The 22,242-nt window shown below is 39.2% G+C and overlaps 3 protein-coding genes across 5 annotated transcripts in view; 2 read left to right on the top strand and 1 right to left on the bottom strand.

Annotated features, from left to right (window-relative positions):
- The window catches only part of skap1 (src kinase associated phosphoprotein 1), a 31,192-nt gene extending 26,341 nt beyond the window's left edge, over positions 1-4,851 (top strand). Inside the window, exons 12-13 of the mRNA XM_023406804.2 lie at positions 3,651-3,750; positions 4,104-4,851. Coding sequence (XP_023262572.1) covers positions 3,651-3,743 — 93 coding nt within the window. The 3' untranslated portion in view covers positions 3,744-3,750; positions 4,104-4,851. The remainder of the gene's footprint in view (positions 1-3,650; positions 3,751-4,103) is intronic.
- Positions 4,852-4,964: 113 nt separating this feature from the next.
- Positions 4,965-14,882, bottom strand: snx11 (sorting nexin 11). Of its 2 annotated transcripts, none has more exons than XM_023406853.2 (7): positions 14,718-14,882; positions 13,241-13,280; positions 12,790-12,876; positions 9,990-10,090; positions 9,105-9,200; positions 8,759-8,983; positions 4,965-8,456 (listed from the first exon to the last, which is right to left on the bottom strand). In XM_023406853.2, the coding sequence occupies exons 2-7, from the start codon at positions 13,262-13,264 to the stop codon at positions 7,139-7,141; spliced, it is 1,851 nt and encodes a 616-aa protein (XP_023262621.1). In that variant the 5' UTR covers positions 13,265-13,280; positions 14,718-14,882; the 3' UTR covers positions 4,965-7,138. The 2 variants fall into 2 exon arrangements, with proteins under 2 accessions (XP_023262621.1, XP_023262622.1); XM_023406854.2 differs by having other exon boundaries at positions 13,241-13,275.
- Positions 14,883-16,436: 1,554 nt separating this feature from the next.
- cbx1b (chromobox homolog 1b (HP1 beta homolog Drosophila)) lies at positions 16,437-21,925 on the top strand. 2 transcript variants are annotated; one of them, XM_023406754.2, is made up of 6 exons: positions 16,437-16,596; positions 17,926-18,007; positions 18,353-18,509; positions 18,775-18,928; positions 21,058-21,152; positions 21,237-21,925. In XM_023406754.2, exons 2-6 carry the CDS (start codon positions 17,953-17,955, stop codon positions 21,376-21,378), a joined length of 603 nt encoding a protein of 200 aa, XP_023262522.1. In that variant the 5' UTR covers positions 16,437-16,596; positions 17,926-17,952; the 3' UTR covers positions 21,379-21,925. The 2 variants fall into 2 exon arrangements, with proteins under 2 accessions (XP_023262522.1, XP_023262521.1); XM_023406753.2 differs by having other exon boundaries at positions 16,437-16,611.
- The last annotated feature ends 317 nt before the right edge of the window (positions 21,926-22,242 follow it).

Genomic DNA, 22,242 nt, shown 5'->3' with positions numbered 1-22,242 from the left:
GAGGGAGGGAGGGAAAGATTGTAACACCCAGGCGGCGGGTTCAGCAGCAGGGCAATGAGAGACTTCCTGCGCTCCATCACGCCCAAGGCCTGCCTCAGTCAGCTGGTGGCCGAGGAAAGATGCCTCATGTGTCAGGCTTATTAGCACTCCCCCTAGTTTGTATGCATTTGGGATTGTGTGTGTGTGTGTGTGTGTGTGTGTGTGTGTGTGTGTGTTTGTGTGTGTGTGTGTGTTTCATCTGGGAGCATGGGTGTGTGTTTGAGATAAAGGAAAGGAAGAGGAGATGCAGTGAGGATCTCTACAGAATTTTACAATTTACTAAAAGGAAAAAAAGGTGTTTTTTCTAAAGCTGTGTTGTGTTCAGGTACATGGCGGTTGCGTGACAAGACACCTGCCTCACCCCCGTCGTCTTTCGCCGCATCCAACCAACCTCGACTCACCTTCTCCCCGCTTCAGGCTCGGGTAGTTGTCAATCCGTCCTCTGGTCGGGTACATGAGCGATGGGCCTATCAGAATGCCACCATTAGCCAGCCCCCTGAGTGGTAAATAAACGATCGCGCCGGTACACTGCAGGTGTTGTCATGGCAACCTGCTCTCAGCGCCAGCCCCGCCCACGCTCATTCCCCACTCTCTCGGCGGAGGAGTCACCGGGAGGTTAACGAGTCAACGTGCCGCAGCCGCCACAACATGGCGCTGTTTGCCCCCCCACCCCCACCCCCTCCCCTCTTTTTCTCCCTCTGCTCCCACACAGAGTCGATTTGATCTGCATCCAGGTTGCAGTAAACACAGGCTCTGATATGTGTCACCTCTCTTACTCACACAGTGCATCCTGGGACGTCTTGTAAATGGGATAAAACCAGACACTTCTCATAACTCAGCCGCTCAGGTGCGTTTGATTTTGCTCACCCCAGAGCATCTTGGAGTGAACGAATACTTAACAACTTGTCCCATTATTCAGTGCCACAATGAGCCGAAATATGCCTGCTCTTTGCCCCAACCTTAACATTTCAAAACTTCACATACAAAATCGAACAAAAACAAATCAACCTAAAAGACAAGAAAGAGGAAAACAAACAGAAGGAAGAGGACATTGAGCAGTTAGCATAGTTTTTGTCATTTGGATAATTTACTCTCCACGCCTCTTGGAATGTCCCTATTACAGCAGGTGTACTCTGGATGAACCCATTTCAAGTATGAGGAAGATGGACTCTGCACGCCTGACAGACTTCCACCGCCATTGGCACCCACTCTGTGATGTAGCAGTTGTATTAAAATGGCGGCGCTGATAATCCAAAAGACCTTTCTCAGGGAGAATTTGAGACCGACTGCACAGATGGGCCACGGAGATAAATAAAACTCTCTGTCACTATGGTTGGTGGAATAGTGCTGCGACGCCCCCAAGGGAGAGAAAAACTGTTTCGCTCCCTCTCTCCGATGCCTCCCCCCGTCCGTCTGTCTCCCCCTCTCCTCCTCCTCTGTTCACCTCCTCTCAATTGGGAACCAGAGCCAGCTTTCCGCAACCGGGCTTTTCCCTCTGCAGTCTTATGGGGAGCATAAAAACACCATTTCGGACTTCACTTTCCCCTGCGTGATGAGCTCAAACACACACTGAATTGTCACTCAGACTGTCACAGAGCCAAGTGTAGTGGAGCATCCCAGTCAGAGTCAGAACGATGAGGCCTAGATGGACAGGCTGGTTACTGTAGCTACCTGTTTGTGCTGTTAGAACACTTGAGTCTCGTGGTTTATCACTTTGTAAGCGATCCATCCCTCCTTGCTGTCCAAACACCACTCATTAGCTGCAGGCCTCATTCCTCTGGAGGGAGAGAGGTGTCAGGTTGAGATGATCAGTGACAAAATGCCGTTCGTCATGTCATGTTATGTGTGTGTTTTTAAAACGAGAACCTATAAGAGCAAGAAGTGATTCCAGTTTGAAACGCAAGACATCAGAACACCAAACTTTTCTGCATGTATCTGCTCTCATGTGTTTGCTCGGACTTGGTACATGTCGGTGTGTAGTTGAGCATTTTATCTTCTCTTCAGTGCAGAGACAAACTGTTCAGGCAGCCATTCTCAATCTGCTGGAGAGGAGAGGAGAGATGAGGGGCCAGGCTCTCTGCTCCATCAGGACGGGGAAAATGAAGGCCGGCTGGTGCCTCCTCTGCTCCTCTGCTGGGCTTTAACGCCCCTCTGGTCTCAAGCCAAATATTGATCTAGCACAGATCTAGTTAGAGCCCAACTGCTGTGATCACATGGTCATGAGGTGGTTGATGTGACTCAAGTTCCTAAATGTTCGAAACACTTTTAAAGATCAGATGAAAGGTTTTGTTATTTCAGTCTGATGTGAGAGTTTTTAGTCAAATTGGAGTTTTTAGTTCAAGCAAAGCCACAACTAGACATATAGATATTTCCACTGCCAATTAATGTATAATGTTGATTATTTAACTGAGTATTAACCAAAAAGCCAATTAAATGAGTATATGAGAAATTTGATCTAACATGGATTTAATTTGATTCTTTCAGTGATGATTAAACGCAACATAAAATCTCACATTATGCCCACAATTTGATCCATGTATATATTTTCATACTTCCAAAAAGTATAACACATGTAAATTGTAAATATCAAAACCTTGGCTTAGTGCGTTGAAATTAGACTCTTTCGTTATATTTATCTTATCAAAGTTTTTTGAATTGAAGCGATATTGTCTCACTTTCTATCTTTCCTATTTAATTAAACATTTCATGTGTTTTTGTTTCTTTTTTTTAACCCCATTATTTGGTCTACAAGATGTCTAACGTGCTCATAAAAAATCCAAATTGATTTCCTACAACAGATTATTGTTTTTTCCCAGCTGCCAAAAAACCCTGAAGGTTTTTAATTCTGGTGACATGAAACAGACACAATTGTTTCTCTTTTTGAGGTTTTATGTTTTCAGTCACTGTACTGAGTTACAGTGCATTTAATCTAATGTGAACAGCATTCTGTTTTCTATAAACACTTCCATTTTATCCTCTTTAAAAGTTGTTTTTTTTTTGGGAAGTTTTTCCTCACCTGAATCAAAGGTCTGTGAATTATGACATTAGGCTAAATAAATAGAAATTGACCTGATTGGACTCAACACATGGCAAACTCTGATCCTGGTTCTGTTTCTTTTAATCACAGTACAAAAATTAAGTTTTGTTTCATTCATCATTAGTCTGGGAGAACAGGCAGGCAGTCGTTATGGCTTTTCATCAGTTACAAAAAACAGTTTTATGTTCGATGCTCACTGTCTCAATCGTCTTGTTTACCGTTTTCCCCGTCGGTGAATGAAGACCCTCAGGGTTAATGTGCCACAGTCACTATTAGAATATTACACGACTGTTTAGTGGCTGGGATTTTGACTTTTCTGGATTTCCTTTGCTAGAGTTGAGTTTATATGATACAAGAGCATTTTTAATTTTATTATTTTAGTTGCTGCTGAAAAGGACAGGCCACATATAATTGCATTTCAAATCATTGGAATGGTTGTTCTTGTGTTAATAATATGAGATGACCCTTATATTAAAATCAAATAAAAATGTGAAATTGGTGCTTGATCCTGCTTCGTTTACTTCTCGGATCCCTCAGAGACTTACTGCTCTTTATTTGTTCATTTCGGGTCCAGGAGTACAACATTCACGGCTGGTGGGTCGGCGAGCTGAACGGCACTGTGGGTATCGTCCCCAAGGACTTCCTGCACCCTGCTTACATCCTCTAAGCTCCAGGTACAGAGGTACTCTCTTATCATCAGCATTATGGACCATTACTGTGGCCTAATACACAGAAACGGTCCCCCTGGTACTCATCCAGAATGCCATTGAGGTATATTCAGTCGTTGACCTGCCATTTATGGCATCTGCTGGCTGGAAGAAGTACTGCATAAAGCAATCTGAACGCTGCAATAGGTGATGGGTGAGAATAAATATGTGCAACAAAAGCGTGATCACAGCGTCAGTTGTCGTATTTAAGAAAATGATTCCCTAATATTGTTAGATAGACACAGCTTAAAATGAAATCTGAATTATTAATGAATGTTTCTCTTACAGCGTGTTTCTTCTTTTTTTTTCCCCTTCTACAGAGCTGCCGCTGTTGACAAAGCCAGCCAGGAATTTCACAGACAGGCCTGTCAGTCCATCTTTTCAACTTTTTTGAAAATTATTTCCTCATAAGACGGTAAATTATATCATGTAAATGTGCAGCAGTTGAACTCATTTCTATACACTATAAATCATTTGTAAAGGATCCTGTCTGATGTGCAAACTAGAGATGAGACCAAGATAGAGATCACAATTTTGATAATTGATAAATATTAATATAATATTATTTAGCAAGAAAAAAACAAACATTCTCTGGTTGCAGCTTCTGAAATTTGAGTTTTTTTTTTATTATAAATTTAATAAAACTTTTTATAGAGAATTTATTGTAATACTATATAAATGTACTATTTTCTATCATTTAATGGACAAAACTATTTGACCAGTTTATCAGAAAAATAACATTTTGATAGTGAAAATAACTGTTTACTTGCAACCCTGGTACAAACTGAATTATCTTTGTTGACTGATGCATTTATTGATTCACCTGATGAAATTATCAATATGTAGATTGTTTGTGAATTGTAAATGATTTTTTATCTTGGCCTAGAAGTTGTTTCATCAATGACATACAATTAAAAAAAATCAGCAGATGTTATGTACAATATGTAAAACATTTTAAACTACATAATGTTTGGAGTATGAGAGGCATCTTAAAAATATAATTTACTGCTTGTGTTTGCTCTTTCAGTTGAAATTCAGTGGTTATTAAACTCTTTCATTTTCACCCACTAGGTGGCAGGATTGCTCCAATATGTTGTCTTAAAATCATGAGATAGGTTGGATAAGCAAATATATCAAAATCTGAAGAAAAATGCAGAAATAAACAGTCACATGTGACATGGTAAAGAAGAAAAACTATTTATTTGAAATGAAATTATTAGATGATAGTTTGAACGTTTACACGGACACATCACTCAGGTTGTTATCATTGCCCTTGTAGATCCATGTTATAAAATAGAGGTCTCTGTAGAAGCAAGGTTTTTGACTCTGAACATAAAACAACTTTTTAAAAGCAACTCAAGTTTGCAAAAAATACCTCAGGTGCTCATTTACAGTGTAGACAGATAGCAAAACCCAGAACTATACAATCCGACGACAACAGTAGTTGCTATGACAGTTTAAGATTAATGAAAGTCTACAGTCAGAGTTGACATGGAAACACTGATCATCAATTCAACACGGCTAACTTTGCCACAAAAACATGTAAAGGATCATGTCTTTGTGAAATGATACAATAAACTGTGGGTCCCTTTTTAAAAGCAAAAAGTGTGTGTGTGTGCGCGCGCATGTGTGTGTAACCATGTCGAGGACCAAGCTTCAGACTAGGTGGAATTAAAAACCACAAATATACTCTTCAGTGTAGTCTTTAATTTAAAACTAATTAAGCTCATCTTAATCCAACTGTTGTTTGTTAGAAAAGAGGGAGCACTGTGTTAATGTCTGAAATAAATAACTAAAAAGAAAAATCTTCACAGATAAAGTTTAGTGTATATAAACCAGGTGTCCCCCTAAGGGTGTCACTCATTTCTCCTTTTGCCAATTTTAATGAATCAAAGAGACTGAAAAGGTATTGATTTCATTGCACAGTGGTTCCCAAGTGAATATGTTATTGTTGCTTTAATTTAATTTTGAGACAAGTGGTTCAGTTTAAATTAGGTAATCAAATGATTCAATTACATTTCTTATTCTGATAATTGTTTATGAAATGAAATCCAAAAAAAACCCAATTATTTATTAGTGCTTTTTTCGGCTAAAGTGATGTAATTTGTCTCTTGATTGGATTTGTCTCTTCTGCAGACAAACCAAACCATCCTGACTTAGTGACTTGGATCAATGATAGATTATACATGGCATCATAAGCAGGCAGTTGTTGACTTAAGAGATTTTTATGTGATTCACATTAAGAGCAGGAATAACTGCGTGATTCTCTAGTGACTTAAAAGGCGGGTTCACCTTTTTTCCCCCTCTGTCTTTAAGCAATACTCACATGTCTGTAATTGTTCCTTCTGTTCATACTGGAGAGCAAATGATGTAGAATGAAATCTCCAGTTATCATTAGACAAATGAAGTGTCTGACTCCCAAATTTACAGTCTTTTTATTTCTGAAGTCTCTATTTGTCTGACTGTATCTTCACTGCAGCTCTACAGGAAAACACAGAGTGAAACTGGTATTAAATAGACTGTAACTAAAAGAAACACACATGATTTGTCTTAGGCCTCGTGTTATTTTAGGCTGAATTTCATAAATGTCAGAAAATGGTGAAAAATGTTTGTTGTAATGTCCCACAGCCTTAGGTGACATCCTCAGATGACTAAAATGATTATTGTGCATTAATTTTATTTGATTAATCAAGTAATCGATGCAATTCTATTTCAAAGCATATACGGACATGTGAATGTTGCTATAAATAATCGGAACCTCTTTAATTCAAGTGTATATGTCTCTGTTATAATTTGTTTCTCAAATGTTTCATTATTGGTGAACTCTGCAACATAACATGACTAAATTTCAGCGCCAAAAACATTCATTATATCTCTTACTGAACAATAAAACCTTTAATTCTTTAGATGTGATCAGGAAACCAAATTTTGAATCATTAATCTAGATCTTGGGCACCCTCTGCTGCCAATCATGATGCACAGCAGAGGAAAAAAAAAACTTGTTCCAGTATTTAGTGTACCTGAGTGTAAATGAAGACAGTCATTTCAAAATTAGATATACACTATTTTAAAAACAAGTTATGCCTGGAACATGACTGAATATTAAATTATAAGTATGCCTCTGTTCTTGTTTGACATTAACAGACTAGATCATCCACAATATGAAGACTGTATAATAATGTGCACATATTTTGTGACAGACACAACTCCCAGTATGTACTTTGTTTATCTTCGTGTGATCGAATGCGTCTTTGGCAGAGGACGACTCCCACCATCCATTGATCAAGCTCAGTGAGGGTGAAGCAGCCCTTAAACAGGGCTTATATATGCGGTCTCATGGATTTCAGGTGTTAAACTAACGCACCTGCACCTCATGAGTCTCGTCTGGGGCGTCCAAAGACAGCGAGGACAGGGTTTCCTGCTCAGTGTATTTACTATCAGCTACTGCAGGCACGCTGCTGGTCTCTAAGATGCTGAAGTCACTGCTTTCAGTCAAATCTGCACTTGCTACAGTTGAGTTAAGGTCCACAGATGTCATATACTGCAGGTCCTCGTCCTCCTGGGCAGAAACGTCCTTTTTCTCCACAGAGCATCCATTTATCTGTAGGTCCAAAATGTTCCTGCCGGAGGCCTCCACTTCGGACCAGTGAGAGACGTCCTCAGGAGATGTTTTCATGTAGCCGTTCGCAGCCTGGATCAAGTCCTCAGTCTCGTCATAAACGCTTTCTTCCTCACTGACTTTGACAATGCTCTCATTGGAGGATGGCAGCGAGTGGCTGTCCTCATCGCTCTCATATTTGGTCCCAACAAAATCCACCTCTTCTTCAACTTGCTTTTGGTCGATCTGGTGAACTACGTGACCACTTTCCACATCTGGGACACTGCTCACGTCGTCAGTTTCAGCATCGACTTCTGACTGAAGAGGAGTCTCCTCTTTGCTTTCAGATTTTTGCTCGTCTGACTTCTCTAAATCCTCCACACAGCTGACATCTGAAACTGGACCGTTGGTGCTATCAATATGATCGAGACCGTTAAACTCAGAGATGACGTGGTTTTCTAAAACCTGCGTCACAGAGCAGACGACTTCCAGAACTTCCTGAGGTCTGGCATCTCTTTCTGCCTCCTGTTCCTCATTGTCCTTAATATCTAAAATCGCTACAGAATTCGGACATTCCTCTGGCTCACAGGTGACCTTTTCTATATTTACTTCCACAGCACTGTCCAACTGATCAGTCGTCACCTCCATTTCTGGATTGTGAACAGTCTTTTCTTCTGTATCTAATGTCGCAACGCTTTCCTCTTCCTCGTCAAACACACTCTCCACCCCACAGAATTCAAAGCCAGTCCCCATGGGCGAGTGCACCTCCACTGGTGTCTGTATCTGACAGCTCTTCTGCTGGGTCTGTTCTGCCAGGCTGAGGCTCTTGGGGCCGTCCGGGTTGTCACCCAGAAAAAAGCTTGCCTCTGTCGGACCACAGTCGCACTCGACGACAGCCTCTAGATGGTTGTTCTCCTGGGAGATCTTTACTGAGGATTTCTCCTTGTGCGGTAACTCAGCCGTGTCCTGATCACATTGCTCCAGTAAACCTTCTAGAGGGTCAGAGTCTCCACAGGAGAGAAGGTCAGGGCTGAAAGTCTCCTTGATTTGTAGGCACGGTTGATGAGGAGCTGGGCTGTGGTGGGAAAGAAAGAAAAACTGTTAAAACCATGCTTATTTGATTTAGTCCGGCTCAAACTGTAAATTTACTAAGGGTTCAGAATATATCATTCATCCCTGCAGCAATGTTTTTATATTGAATCTAATAACTGTCTAATGTGAAAGGGTCGGTAGTGACATCAAATCCTTGAGAATCAACACCCAAATATGCAGAACATTTTAGATCCTTCACTGTAAAAATAAGCAGTAAAGGATGATGCAGAGGTAAAAGGTTATTTTCACAGGTATAGTTCAGTGGTTTAAATCCGTCCCTCGTACCTCTCCATGGACTCATAAGAAACGGTCAAACTCGGCTCCTTGATGGAATCGTCCTCCTGAGCCTGAGCCAAGCCCCAGTTGGACGAGGCGTAGGTGAGGATGGCGTCCGTCACGGAGTAGGGAGTGTGGCCCTGAACGCAGTCCTGGATGTGACCGACCGGCAGCTGGGTCTGCAGGAAGAGGTGGAGCTGGCTGTCTGACAGGCATACTGTCATGTGCACCACTCTGTCAGGACACAGTACAAAAAATAATTATGACATTATATCAGTCACGCTGCTGTAACTCTCACAGCAGATTAAGCAATGAGATTTGTTTTAGAAGAAGATGATGATGATGAAGAACTGACTTGTCCAAGAAGGCCTGAAGTCCTTTCCTCCTCCTCTCCAGAAAGTCCTCGTTGCTGAAGGAGAAGAAGGATTTTCCTGGAAGGTCTGGGACGGGCCTGGAAGGATGACAACAAGCAAAAAAGGTTTCATCCTCCATGCTGGCAGATTATATCTCATTTGCTTCGATTAATGTCACACAGAGGTTAAATAAAACTTCGGAAAGTCCTGTTGATACGTTGATCTTACATTATACCACAATGTCATAAGAGTGACTTAATGGACGCCCACTAAAACAGATCAGGTACAAAATGTATGACTTTTACTGGTCTGGATGAGCTCATTTACAAGGTGCATCATTTTCTAAATACTTAATCAACCCAGCTTTGAAGCAGTTTTATACTGACAAAAACATCGGTATTAATAGATGTTTTGGGCTGCTTGGGGCAGCACAACAAGCTGTAAATGCATAACTTGTGGAGAACAACATTATCATTCATTTGGAGTTGTGTTTCGGGTCACGTGGTGAATTGAAGTCCAATGTTTTCTCTTTTAGCTCTGTGTTTGGTCTCCATCTACTCCTGGGGGAAATATCTGACTCTTTAGCTGCTAAATGCTCCACTATGTTCACCAGCTGCTCTCTACCTGTGTCTGTCTGCTGTTTGCTGCTGAGCTGGGAGTGGACAGTGCTGAAAGACGCTTGAATACAAGCGACCCCTTTCACATACACCAGGAGTCAGCACGTAGATTCATGGGCCGGTTTCTGACATGTGAAGAACAGTTTTCAGTCAGGCTGTCATGTAAAACTACCACCAGAGACTTAGTCCTACATTTTTGGCCTAGAATGACCCACTGGAAAGGAACACTACAAGAACAGGACCATCTGCTCACTCTTCACAGCTACTTACACCAAACCAGAGTTCTTCTGCAGCTTCTTCTTGAGCCAGACAAACTCACTGTAGCGCCGACGCACACAGGAAGTCTTGGCTGTGAAGGCTTTGCTGTTGGTCTGGGAAGGAAAAAAAAAAAAACAACACGATTATACAGAGTTAAAGTGTGAGGGATTGAATCCCATTAGAGATAAGGTTGGTGATATTTTATATTTTTCTTATTGTCAACAAGCTATGAATGAATCCCACTAACATGTTCCTACATTACCACGAACACACACACTGTAGTTTATATTGAATCAATCCCACATATACTGTCCTGCTGCCTCAAACACTCACTGAGGCACCAAATGTGTTTTAATCCGCAACTGAAAATAGTGATGATGAATGCACAATTTGCTCCTGTTTGAGTGATATTTGCTACAATCTTAAGAGCCCAGCTGTTTTAGAAAAATATTAGTCTTCTAAAAATGAAACTATATATTGGTGACTTGTTTTTAAAAGGTGTAACTTATGCAGTAAGAACCAACAAAATTGAGACCCACAAAACCAGGAAGTTGGAAAGTATTAAGAGGCAGACTAACAAATTTTAGTTTTTCTCTTTTCACAGGATTGATTGACAATGAGAACAGTATAAAACAACTCCAGTCGTATCCTTTAATGTTCCAATTTACAGCATTTACTTTACATTTATATCTATCTATTTTTGGAACTGATGTGACTAGAATGACTCATGTTCCAGCTGAGTGCTTATAGCAGAACTAAAGCATAATCACATGCCATTGGTTCTGGTGACGTGTGACAAGAGTCCACTGATGTTTGCATAACAAGCCACCTTCTGCCAGACCATAATCAATTACAGCACAAGCTGCATTGGTTTAGTTCCCATGTTATCCCATGCCAAATGTCCTGAGAAGGATCACTTTTTTACTGAGCTTCCTCCTCGTGTCAATCATGTCGTTCAAACAGAATTTGAAAGTAAGTCAAGGAAAAAAAAAAAGATTATAGAACAGTACCTTTCATGCGCTGGATAGCATTATTCAGTCATATTATTAGAGCTGCAGCGATTAGTCAATTATTATTATATAGAAAATCAATTGGTTAAAGTATTAAGCACAAATGTCTGACATTTCCTGATTCCAGCTTGTCAAATGTGAGGATTTGATCTTTTTCTTTGTCATACATGAAAGTAAACTGATTATCTTTTGGTTTTGGACAAAACAGGACACCTGAAGACATCAGATTGTCAAATAATATGCTGATCAGATAATCAATAATGAAAATAACTGTTGAGCGCAATAAGACATTCAGTTTAGGTTTAGACTAGCAACCACTGTGTGGAAGCTAATGAGGGTCCAAATAAAGAAATAAAGAGTTTAGGTGTGTTATACGGAAGCTTTAATATTTTATACAAAAATCCATTTCTGTTTCAAGCTGAGATTCTCAATGCTGAGAATTACATACAGCAGTTTGGTTTCACCAAGTTAACTTTTAAATACATTTTTAATTTGACATAGAAATGTAATTTAATACCCGTTTCACAATCATACCGCCCACAGTATGAAAGACATCAATATAAACCAGTAGGGATGATTAGACCAAGAATAAAATAACACATTTTACACCTATTTCACATTTTTGTCATTACTTCCTGTCAGGATATAACAATCATTCATAACAACATAATTTATTAATCATTAAAAATTAATGCATGAATGGACAGCTAGATTATCCAATTAAAAATAACGAATTCATTAGTCAACTAGCTCAGAGGTCTGGAACAATAGTACTTGGGATTTTCCAGCCAGGTTTTGCTAAAATCACACACAAACCTTTTAGAATTGTATTATTAATGTTACTGCCTGTAGCAGGAAGAACATTTTTTTGTGAGAAAACCTTATCAGTGACTTTTTATGCTAAAATAGTTATATGTTGTTTAGGGTTCATAGTTTCTGCACAGTGAGAGGCAATAAAAGCAGTGAAATATTTTTCTGGAGGGCATGTGTTGAACTAAAATAACAATAAAAGCTACTTGTTTGGATTTTCCATTATTCTAATTTTTAACACTTTGTTCATTTACAGCTCACATGTCTTCATGCAAAGCAATAACTTATCGACCACAAGGCAAAATAAATCATGTGAGGTCAAATGATCTTTGCCAATTTCATGACTCATCACACACACAACTCATCCATCTGGCCATGGAGCCTTACTGCTGACACAGCATTCCTCAACACAAACCGCCACCGAGACAACAACATCAACTCCTGTCCAAGCAAAATGTAAGGAATCTATCTCTTTTCCAAAGGTTACGTTAGAGTGAAAAGGGTCACAAAGTTCTTATCGAGGGAGTGGTATCTGAAGCTCCAGTCGAGGCTGTTTACTGTTGCTATTTCCTTCTTTGTAGTGTAACACACAGGCTTAATAGAAAAATACTACACTGGTATACAACTTCTAGTAAGTAAGAAACTCCTTCTAAATATCATCAAATTGTTTCATTTTAAAGCAAGTTTATTTTCTAATAAAATTTATAAATAAAAGTGTATTTTAGGACTTTTCTCATTACTAACACACCTTTCATCTGTTTTTATAGATTGCTACTTAATTTATCCTGAGGGGAATTCACATATTGTAGCAGCACCATATAACCAATGAATGAAAACATATAAAAAAAGAAAAACAGGCTAACATCGATAAACAATACAGAGAAGCAGAGATAACAGTTATTGACCTTTGTGTTTTATCACACTCTGCGTAACCGTTTCAGCTCTGAAACAAGTGACCTATTGTTTTATTGTAATTTAGTGTCAATACTCACATGTAGGAATATTTTATAATCCACATATGAATTCCACGAGCCTTCGTTCTGCATGCGGGGATCTTGGACCCGCACTGCAACAAACTCCTGAAGGAGAGAAACAAAGTCATAGTTTCATAAGTTTAAATTTAAAAATAAATAAATAAATAAAACTGCTGTGGTGTTTGTGCGCATGTGTTCCTGTGTGTTTTACTGTCTCATGGTTAAAATAACTGATCAAAATCTAAATAACTTGTTTTGGCACGACATATGCCTCTTCTACACAGATGAAGTTTCTGAAATGCTTTTAAACACATTGTTCTTTGGCATTTATGAACTGGAAGTTTGTTTTAAAGGAGGGAGGTGTATCCCTACAGAAAGTCTTTTTTAGGTTTCACCAACAAGTGGAGCTCATATTACAAATGAATCTTGTGATTGAATGTAGACAAAGAAAAAGCGGGAAGCTACTTACATCTTCTTCGTGATTGCTGTTCATCCTACCGAGTGCTGCACTGCATAAAAAAGGAGAAATGAATGAGGAGAGTTTTCAATAGACTGGATCAAAAGCTCAAATTATCTACCTTTTCTACAGTGATGTCATGACTTGATGACTCATCCTATTCAAGAGAAGCTGGTAAGATAAGATCAACTGAGTCACTCTCACAGGCATTTCCCTTTACCACAAAACAAGAGCAAAGTATTCAGACTCTTAAGAGCTTTTCCAAAGAGAAACAAGCACTCACTTCCCCTGGTCTTATAGCAGTTTGTTGAGTGTCTCTATAGCTTTGTGAAATTCCTTACATTAGCAGTTTATTAGTCGTGTACTCTACAGCTTGTAGACCAAGCTGCCTCAAACCAATATCAGTGTAACTTACCCATCATTAATCTGGTGAAGCACATTTATCTGCATCTCTGCTTCCTCACTGACAGTGAGATTGCAGAAAAAAAACCTAATGCAATCTAATCCAATACCAACAATCAGCAATGGCATACTAGTAAAGGCTGGTATATGTCAGCAAGGGCAGCAACTAACAAATATTTTCATTATTAAGTGATTTATGGACAGTTTATTTGAGTTGTAATATAATAAAATGTGCAAAATGATGCATTCAAAATGCTTTATTGTCTCTACAACAGTCCCTAGAGATATTCAAATCATAATGTTATAAAATAGAGAAAACAGCAAACACTAACATTTGCCTTATTCTCATCTAGCTACTGTTACTAATACTTGCAAATATGGATGGATTACCAAATGAGCCTTGTGGACACAGGCTTCTGATTAAAGCAACTGTTGTAAAGTCAACACAACTACAAAGATACACAAAACAACCACTGAGAGACACAAAACGACCAAAGAGAGATGTATAAAAAACCATAAAGAGTCAAATAATGGGTAGTGGGAGACATAAATGGTACCAAAGAAACACTAAACAGCTACAAAGACACGTAGAAACACCACAAGAAGATTTTTTTAAAAACAACCACAAAGAGACCTAGACATGGTTGCTTCATATGTGGTCACTGCCTCTCTTTCAGACTTGGTTTCTTTCTCTTAATTAAGGGGGCGTGGGGAGGTTTTACTTTTTCGTGCCCAGGGGGGCTTCAATGTTTCATAAACCGTCCATTCTTGCAACAGTTCTCTCTCCATTTAAACAGACAAAATATTCTGCTTATTGGGAGGGTGTCCTGCTGTGGAACAGTAGAAGTAACCGTCAGAAACATGCGGAATTTAACAGCTTGTGGATGATGTAATATGTTTAGCCTCTTTATACTGTACAACGAAACTTAAGGTGAAAATAAAGTGCCACTAAGATCCTAAATTAAGAGACACGGCTGTCATATGGTGAAACCTAACGACTTTTTAAAGAGGAGTTAGTTAGTCTAGCTAAACAACCTGGCTAAAGGAAACGTCAGCTAAAGGCTAATACTTGTCGACAACTACTTACTCTCATAAGTGTGTTAGCTGCTGTGGTAATGTCCAGGCGGCTGTTGTCGATATCGTCCTGCCTGTCGATGTTTGTGTTTCACTTAAGAATAAAATCCTCAAACACAGACGCTTGTTGTTCCGACCTGCTCCTGGCTCCATTTCGCAAGTCACAAGCAGCGCCGCGACGTCACACGGTGACGTAGCGACTTCCGGAAGCGTGCGTTAGAGCGTAAGGGAGGGGCGTGGCTTTTAATTACAAAATAAATACCGGTAAATTAATTAAAAAATATACATATTTATGATACACACACATGTGTGTTGCTGTATTACTGTACCTCACATTCCTATATTTACATATCTTTCATTTAATTCATTCTTCCCTGTAAACATATCTGTACATACAATACCTGTACTGTATAGATTCATTATTTAATTGTTCTCATCACCCATCTGGTACTTGTATTGGATAGCTACAGATATAGAAATAGAACACAAGATATGTCAACCCTTTGGTGACAAATTCTCATCCATATCACACCTTATGTCCTCTCCTCAAAACACCAGGGAAAAAACCTTTTGCAGCCTGATCCAGCCCTGACAGTCTCCTGCACTTATGTCAAGTATGTCATGACATACATAATAACATTGTTAATGTGGCATATTTTAGAAAAGATGTTTAATCAGAAAGAATAAATGAAAAATAAAAGGGGGGAGTTGGCTAACTTGCCCCAAGTGGGCCATGCAAGCTGCCTAAGGGACTTACTCCCCTGACTTACTCCTACACACAAGCACACCTATGGCACGCACTGTACTATGCCACTTTATGATTCACGGAAAATGTGCCATAATGTGCCAAAGGGAAGTACGTTTTTCACGGGAAGATAAATCGCTGAAAAAATGGTACATGAAATGTATATTTCAACGGATATTGGATTGTTTCAATGGATGTCCTTTAAAAGTGTCTAAAAAAGTTTTTCTCTGCTGGCCCAGTGCACAGCAACACATATCTCTGCTAGTGTGCTGGTGTTTCCGGCCACCTCTCTTAAATGGCAGCACGCTGATCTGAATCAACATCAAGTAACACACCACTATGCATGGCTATACAACCCCACATCACATAACCCGAACTATCCCTTTAAGTTGGGGCTAAGCCCCGATGTTTGCAATGTCTGGCTCCGCCTCTGCTATAGTAGATGGCAGTAAAGGCCTTTGTATACCTGTCATTTTTTATAATTTGGTCTATTTGAGCATAACGGATTTGATTTTTAATAACAGTACTTTCATTCAACCATAGATGAATGATCAATTATCTCCAATCTCGTGCTGCAACACAAAACATGTGTTCATATTTAGCTACTAAAACAGTTTTATAAATAAATGTCATTCTTAGATTAATAAAAAATAAATAAATAAACAAAACAAAAAAAACATCTAAAAAACATACAAAACATTAAAAATGCCCCCAGATGAATACACACATATATATACACATATACATGAGTAGGCTGAACGTACTTAGTTACCTATTCAAAGTGCAGTTTCCCACAGGGATTAATAGAGTAAATCAGTTTCTTCACTGTATTTATCATGCAGTGAGGCCGTTCCATTGATCCAGTCCGCTGCTTGCCCACACTCTGCAATCACAGATCTATATGTCACACGCACGCAGTACCCCGCGCTCTGGTTATACTGCTGAGTAAATCCGCATGCTTTGTAATCTGCGAAACTGCACGCTCCAACAGACCAGCGGACCCTTTTTTTCCTTCTCTCATTCCAGGCGAAGGGGCGGAAACGACACATTTTCAACACAAACCGCGACGTTATAACTGTATATCTGCGAGACGAAGCCTAACGTGTTTTATTTCGGTTCGGGTGGAACTTTTAAAACAGGTTGAATTGTAAGTCATTGTAAGGTGAGTTTAATTTTTGTCTCCCCTCCTCCCTCCAAAAGCGTCAAGTACCGTGAGGCGCTTCTCAAACGTGTTGTGTCGTTTGATTGTACATGAGTCTTAACGTTAGCTATCCTTATGTGCATATTTTCAATGGGGGCGTGAGAATCTCATTAGCGCTTAGGTCGGAGACACGTTTCACATTCAGAGTGATCATCAACAATCATTATAACCGACAGGCATGTATGTTACATTAGTTGCTAACGAGAAAGCAATATGGAGGAGACACCAGCTAGCTGCAAACTGTGCGTCCCTTCGAGGCTTTGTCGTGCAGTGGTTTTTTTTTTCTTTTTGCAGCTAACGTTAGCAGTAAAAAAAAAAAATCCCCCTAAATTGAGAATGCATGGTTGTTTTTTTTTACACTACGACAATGTATAGTAGGCGTATTATTAGCTCAGCATTTCCACACTGAATGTTTCATGCTTCTGAGCAGTCGCCAGGTGTTGCAAACCTCTTGTTGATGCTGGCAGTTTTAGACACGACCACAAACACCTTACAGTCTTGGCACCGCTGTGTTATCAACAATAATACTGAGGTGTCCACCTTGTGCAATTACCTTGTTGATGTTGATCTATAATATAGTCGGTGAGGGTCATATTTTCGCACTCCAGTCAAGACACACTTGTAACACTTACACCTCCCGCCCCCCCATGCAGAGATTTAGAGTTTTCATGTCATTAGGTACATGGGTAACTTCAGGTAATGCAGATTAGGCATTTTTTTAAAATAGAAACCCATAATTGAGACAATATTAAAGCCGAAAAGATTAGTTGATTAATCAATTAGTCGATAAACTGAAAAATAATCAAAGTGATTTGTTGATTATTCATTTCAGTCATTTATCAAGCAAAAATTAATAAGTAGTGTCAAATATTAAGCGATTGCAGCCTCTCAGCTGAGAGGATTTCCTCTTTTTCTTAGTCAATTATAATTATAAATGAAATATTTTTGGATATTTGGGCTGTAAGTCACACAAGACAGCTCTGGGATGCTCTAGGCATTTTTGACAATTCATAAAACGTCTCATAGACTGATTGATTAATCAGAAAAAAGAAATTGATAATGAAAATAATCGTTAGTGCCAACCCTAGACAAAATTTGCATACACATAATGGGCAATAAAGTAATGAAAACACATGGATTGCTGGTAATCTGCATTGCCTCACATTGTCACCCTTGTATCTTTTCAATAAATCCAATTCTCCAATGCTGTTTTCTCCTCTCTACCACATTGATTCCCGCTTGCTTCCATCATGCAACAATCTTGACGTTGACCAGGAACCTGCTGGTCCCCAGGTCTACCTGATGAGTATGAGCCTGACTACAGAACCCTCTAACGATGGCCCCACTGTTACAGAAGGTTTTATATATCATTATTTTCTAACATAAATTTCTCTGTATCACTTGTCCTTGTGCGTGTCAAGAGTCACGGAATGGATAAAGTAGTATCTGTCAACTAAAGTGGCACTATGAATGTTTGTCATCCATTTGAAAGTGAACTCAGCAAAAGTGTTTTCCATTCATTTGTGAACCAGAGTAACATGTGTCCCGCACAAATGTGAACATCTTAAACTCTGTCACTGAATCATAACACCTGCAGGCAATAAGAGCTTTCAGTTTCAAGGCTCAGCAGTTGTTAAAAAGCAGGTGTCTCCAGGGACAGTGACAAGTGATCTGCCAATAACTCCTGTTTCTAACCCATCAGAGAGCAAAATGACAACAGCAGAGAAGAAGGACAAGAAGGCAGATGATGTTGCAGAGGAAGAGGAGGAGGAGGAAGAATATGTGGTGGAAAAGGTCCTGAATCGGCGGGTGGTGAAAGGGAGAGTAGAGTACCTTCTCAAGTGGAAAGGCTTCTCTGAGTGAGTGAATTTGGGGAGTTGTTGTAAATGTATTTATAATTTTAAAAGTAAATAAATTCATGGGAAGTCCTGACATATTCTGGTTTACTTATGTCACATCATCCACTCCATCTTTTCTTCTCATTATCTTTTTTACTCAGTCCTCTAAATCAAAGATATTAATGTTATGACAAATAATAGAAAGAAATAGCTGCATATTTAACAGGTGACTAAATGTATGAATTAAATACATAAATACTATATTTTTATGTACTGATATCTGCAGTGAAGATAACACGTGGGAGCCTGAAGATAACTTGGACTGTCCAGATTTGATTGCAGAATTTCTGCAGTCCCAAAAATCAGCGCACGATGGAAAGAGAAAGGCGGCCGGAGAAGCAGAAGGAGACGACAGTAAATCAAAGAAGAAAAAAGATGATGTAAGTTCCAATTCTTTGTTTTTGTTTGAGTCTGCAAATTTTAGTTTCTATTTTTTATTTTATTTTTTATTTTTTGGCACAGTTAAAGGGTTGAAGCGGGTTCATATTCTGTGCAGAGAGCAGCATCAGTGTTGCTTACTGCCCTCGCAACTAAAACCATTGTGTCATAAACATAAATAATGCACTGGTGGGAAACAAATGGTGATATTAACTTGCAAAAAAAAGTCGGGGTGTCATATTTAGTGTGATGAAATCATGCTGAATCAAGTGTTAGTAGAATATTTATGAGAAGATGTTATGCTACAAGATCTCAAACCTGTTTTAATTTTGGCAGTGATTTTTAGATTTTACATTACTGAGTTTGAAGTTATATAAAAAAAGGAATAATCAATGAGTATTGCCAGGTACCATATTGTACTGAGTGTCCTGACACATCTAGTCTGCAAACTAAGAACCAGCAGAGACACAAACGCTCATTAATCACTTTGAAAGTTGCATTTGAACACACCACAAATATTACATGGCTACCAGCAACATGCCTTTATGCTTCACACCTGCGTGGGGACATAACTAGTCAGTAGTCTGTATTTTAATGTTTTGACACCACTATGAATCTGATTAAATAGCCTTCAGTAATAATATGTAATAATAAGTGTAATATGTAATAATGTCTAATAAAAAGTTGCACTGTTAAGTTTTGTTTAGTTTTTCTTTGCTTCGCTCTGCTGTCGTCACCCCATGAAAAAAAACAAATCTCTTTTGATCTCCCCAACATGACATGAACATTTTCCTGCACAGAGCAGTTCAAAAAGTTGCCAGATAAAAATGGTAAAACACAAACCAGCCATGGTGAGATGAAGAGTTGCAGGTGGCAGTTGTTTGTTATAGTTCAGGTCAACTTCAAATCTCATCAAGCATCTTTTTGTTGTGGAAAACCGCTCCTGCAGTTCCCACAACACAAAGTTTCTCAAGGTTTTTCTGAACCACATGGAAATTCTGGTCTCCATTTCAGCAGGGCCTTTACTTTGGGATCACTCGACCAGTTACAGACTCCCCTCCCTCCTCCACACAACACACGCCTTTGTGTGGTCACACAAATTTATAGGAAACTCTCAGGTTGAATCCAAATGTCCGGACTTCCCCGCACTCTCAGACTCATGTCCAGAAAGGCTGTGAATGCCCGAGGCTTTCCCAAATCCACAATTCATCAAGTCCACAAGAGGGCTCAAGTGGACTTTCTACAGACTGGCTTGAGGTCTAGACATCAATGAATGAATTACACACAGTTAATTACCATGATAGATGTAGTGCCAACACAAGAGAACAACCGTATTTAACAGTAAAATATTGTACAACTACAAATTATTTTGATCATTATTTAAGCAAAAATGTCAAAACATTTCTTGGTCCCAGCTTCTCAGATTTGATGCTTTTCTTTGTCTTATATGATACTACACTGAATGTCTTTTGGTTCTGGACAGCTGGTCGGACAAAACAATATATTTTAAGACATCACTTTGGGTTGTGAGAACTTATAACAGGCGTTTCTCACAATTTTCAACATTTTAATGACAACCAATGAGAGAAAATAATCAGCAGCTTTATCGATAATGAAAATAATTGTTACCAAAAGGGATGCATTAAAAATCATTAAAAAAAAAACTTGACACTGAGAGAGGACAGACACATAGAAAAAACAAGAATAAAACATTTATCTTTTTGACAACATGTAGGCAGCATTTAGAAAATAACTGCACAGAAATAAAAGGCAGGAAGATGCCAGTTTAAACTCTTATGCCTGCCAGTGCACAAACCATGGGCATTTGGATTCAGTTTCAACGTATGCAAAAAGGCAAGACATTCTTTTTATGTTCATCAGCATTTGGATCTCATAGATTTCTACAGACAGCTACACACATCATCTTCAACATTCATGTTCCAAATATTTTCTGCTTTTACAGCAGCTTCCTCCAAAGCCCCAAGCAAATGTGGCATTCATCAGTTTGTTTTAAATTCCGCTCCCAGCCATAAAAATACAGCAACCGTGACATACTGTAGGTCGTTTGTATTTATGCAAAAATGTTGTTTTGCGATTGACTGCAGTTCTTATTTTGTTCTTTGATCCTCAGACAGAGAAGCTAAGGGGCTTTGCTAGAGGTCTGGATCCAGAGAGGATTATTGGTGCCACAGATTCCACAGGAGAACTCATGTTCCTCATGAAATGGTTTGTGCGCAGTGTATAGCACTGTTAACTACTGAAACTATAACATCAGTGGCTTAATAACACAGCTTTTTGTTGTTTGTCCAGGAAAAACTCTGATGAAGCTGACCTGGTGCCAGCGAAGGAGGCCAACGTAAAGTGTCCGCAGGTGGTCATCTCATTCTATGAAGAAAGACTGACTTGGCACTCGTATCCCACAGAGGACGAGAAAAAGGACGAAAAGAACTAACACAGGGCGAAGGCGCAGGGGCAAAGAAAGAAAACTGTAGTTTTGAACTTCATTGTATTTGGAGGGGGTGGGGGTATGAGGGGCGGAGACAAGCAAGACACCATTGGACTCCCATTTGTCTGCTGGTGTAGTATCACTCATTTGATTCTACTTTTATCTGGATATAATCTCAATGTATATATGCTTCAGGTTTGCTTGACAAAACCCTGTCCATTTGAACTGTAAAACAGTGTTAATTTTCAGTATCATTCCAGTTTGAAGAGTCGCCTGACTGTTTCTAACATGCGGCCCAGTGCTCCGTCATCTTACTATGACATCGTATCAGTGAGGTGATGTTTTTATTTCATTCGTGTGCCATTTTCCTTTTTGCCTGGTTCATTGGTGCTTTTGACGGGCAAAACAAAATTTTAGCTGTTTACTTAGGACTCGTTCGGTGTACGATCATGAAATCTTTTCAGTGATTAATTTGGTCACTGTTAATCTTTGTAGTGTTTTTCATTATCATGTCTTGCTTGTCAGTTTTGGAAAATAAACCACTTTTTGTTACCGTGCTGTTTCATGGTGGTGTCACTCTTAATATAACATGATTATTACTAGTAGGGCTGCAACTGAGAGATTCATCTCTCAGCCGATTAAACATCAGAAAATGGTGAGAAATGCTCATCCCAGTGGCCGAGACTTTATCAAATGTCTTGTTTTGTTCTACCGACAGTCAAAAAAAACTTAAATATTAAACTTACTCTCATGCAACACAAGGATAAGGAACACATTTTCACATTTGAGAACCTGGAAACAGCAAATGTTTGGTATTTCTTGCTTAAGAAATTACTTGAACAGTTGTTGCTAATTTTTCTTCTGTCAATC

The sequence above is a fragment of the Seriola lalandi genome, unplaced genomic scaffold (assembly GCF_002814215.2).
Source record: "Seriola lalandi dorsalis isolate HSWRI2012SDOR001 ecotype SW California unplaced genomic scaffold, Sedor1 jcf7180002054317, whole genome shotgun sequence".
NCBI lineage: Eukaryota > Metazoa > Chordata > Actinopteri > Carangiformes > Carangidae > Seriola > Seriola lalandi.
Note: the sequence above shows the minus strand (reverse complement) of the source record. Positions and strands in the feature narration are given on the sequence as shown.

Coding starts and splice junctions, on each gene's coding strand:
- cbx1b (XM_023406754.2), top strand. CDS start 17,953: ATGAGTATGAGCCTGACTACAGAACCCTCTAACGATGGCCCCACTGTT. Junction 18,510..18,774: donor AAGTGGAAAGGCTTCTCTGA/GTGAGTGAATTT, acceptor TGATATCTGCAG/TGAAGATAACACGTGGGAGC. Junction 18,929..21,057: donor CAAAGAAGAAAAAAGATGAT/GTAAGTTCCAAT, acceptor TTTGATCCTCAG/ACAGAGAAGCTAAGGGGCTT.
- snx11 (XM_023406853.2), bottom strand. CDS start 13,264: ATGAACAGCAATCACGAAGAAGAT. Junction 9,201..9,989: donor CAGAAGAACTCTGGTTTGGT/GTAAGTAGCTGT, acceptor TCATCCTTCCAG/GCCCGTCCCAGACCTTCCAG. Junction 8,984..9,104: donor CTTCAGGCCTTCTTGGACAA/GTCAGTTCTTCA, acceptor GTGTCCTGACAG/AGTGGTGCACATGACAGTAT.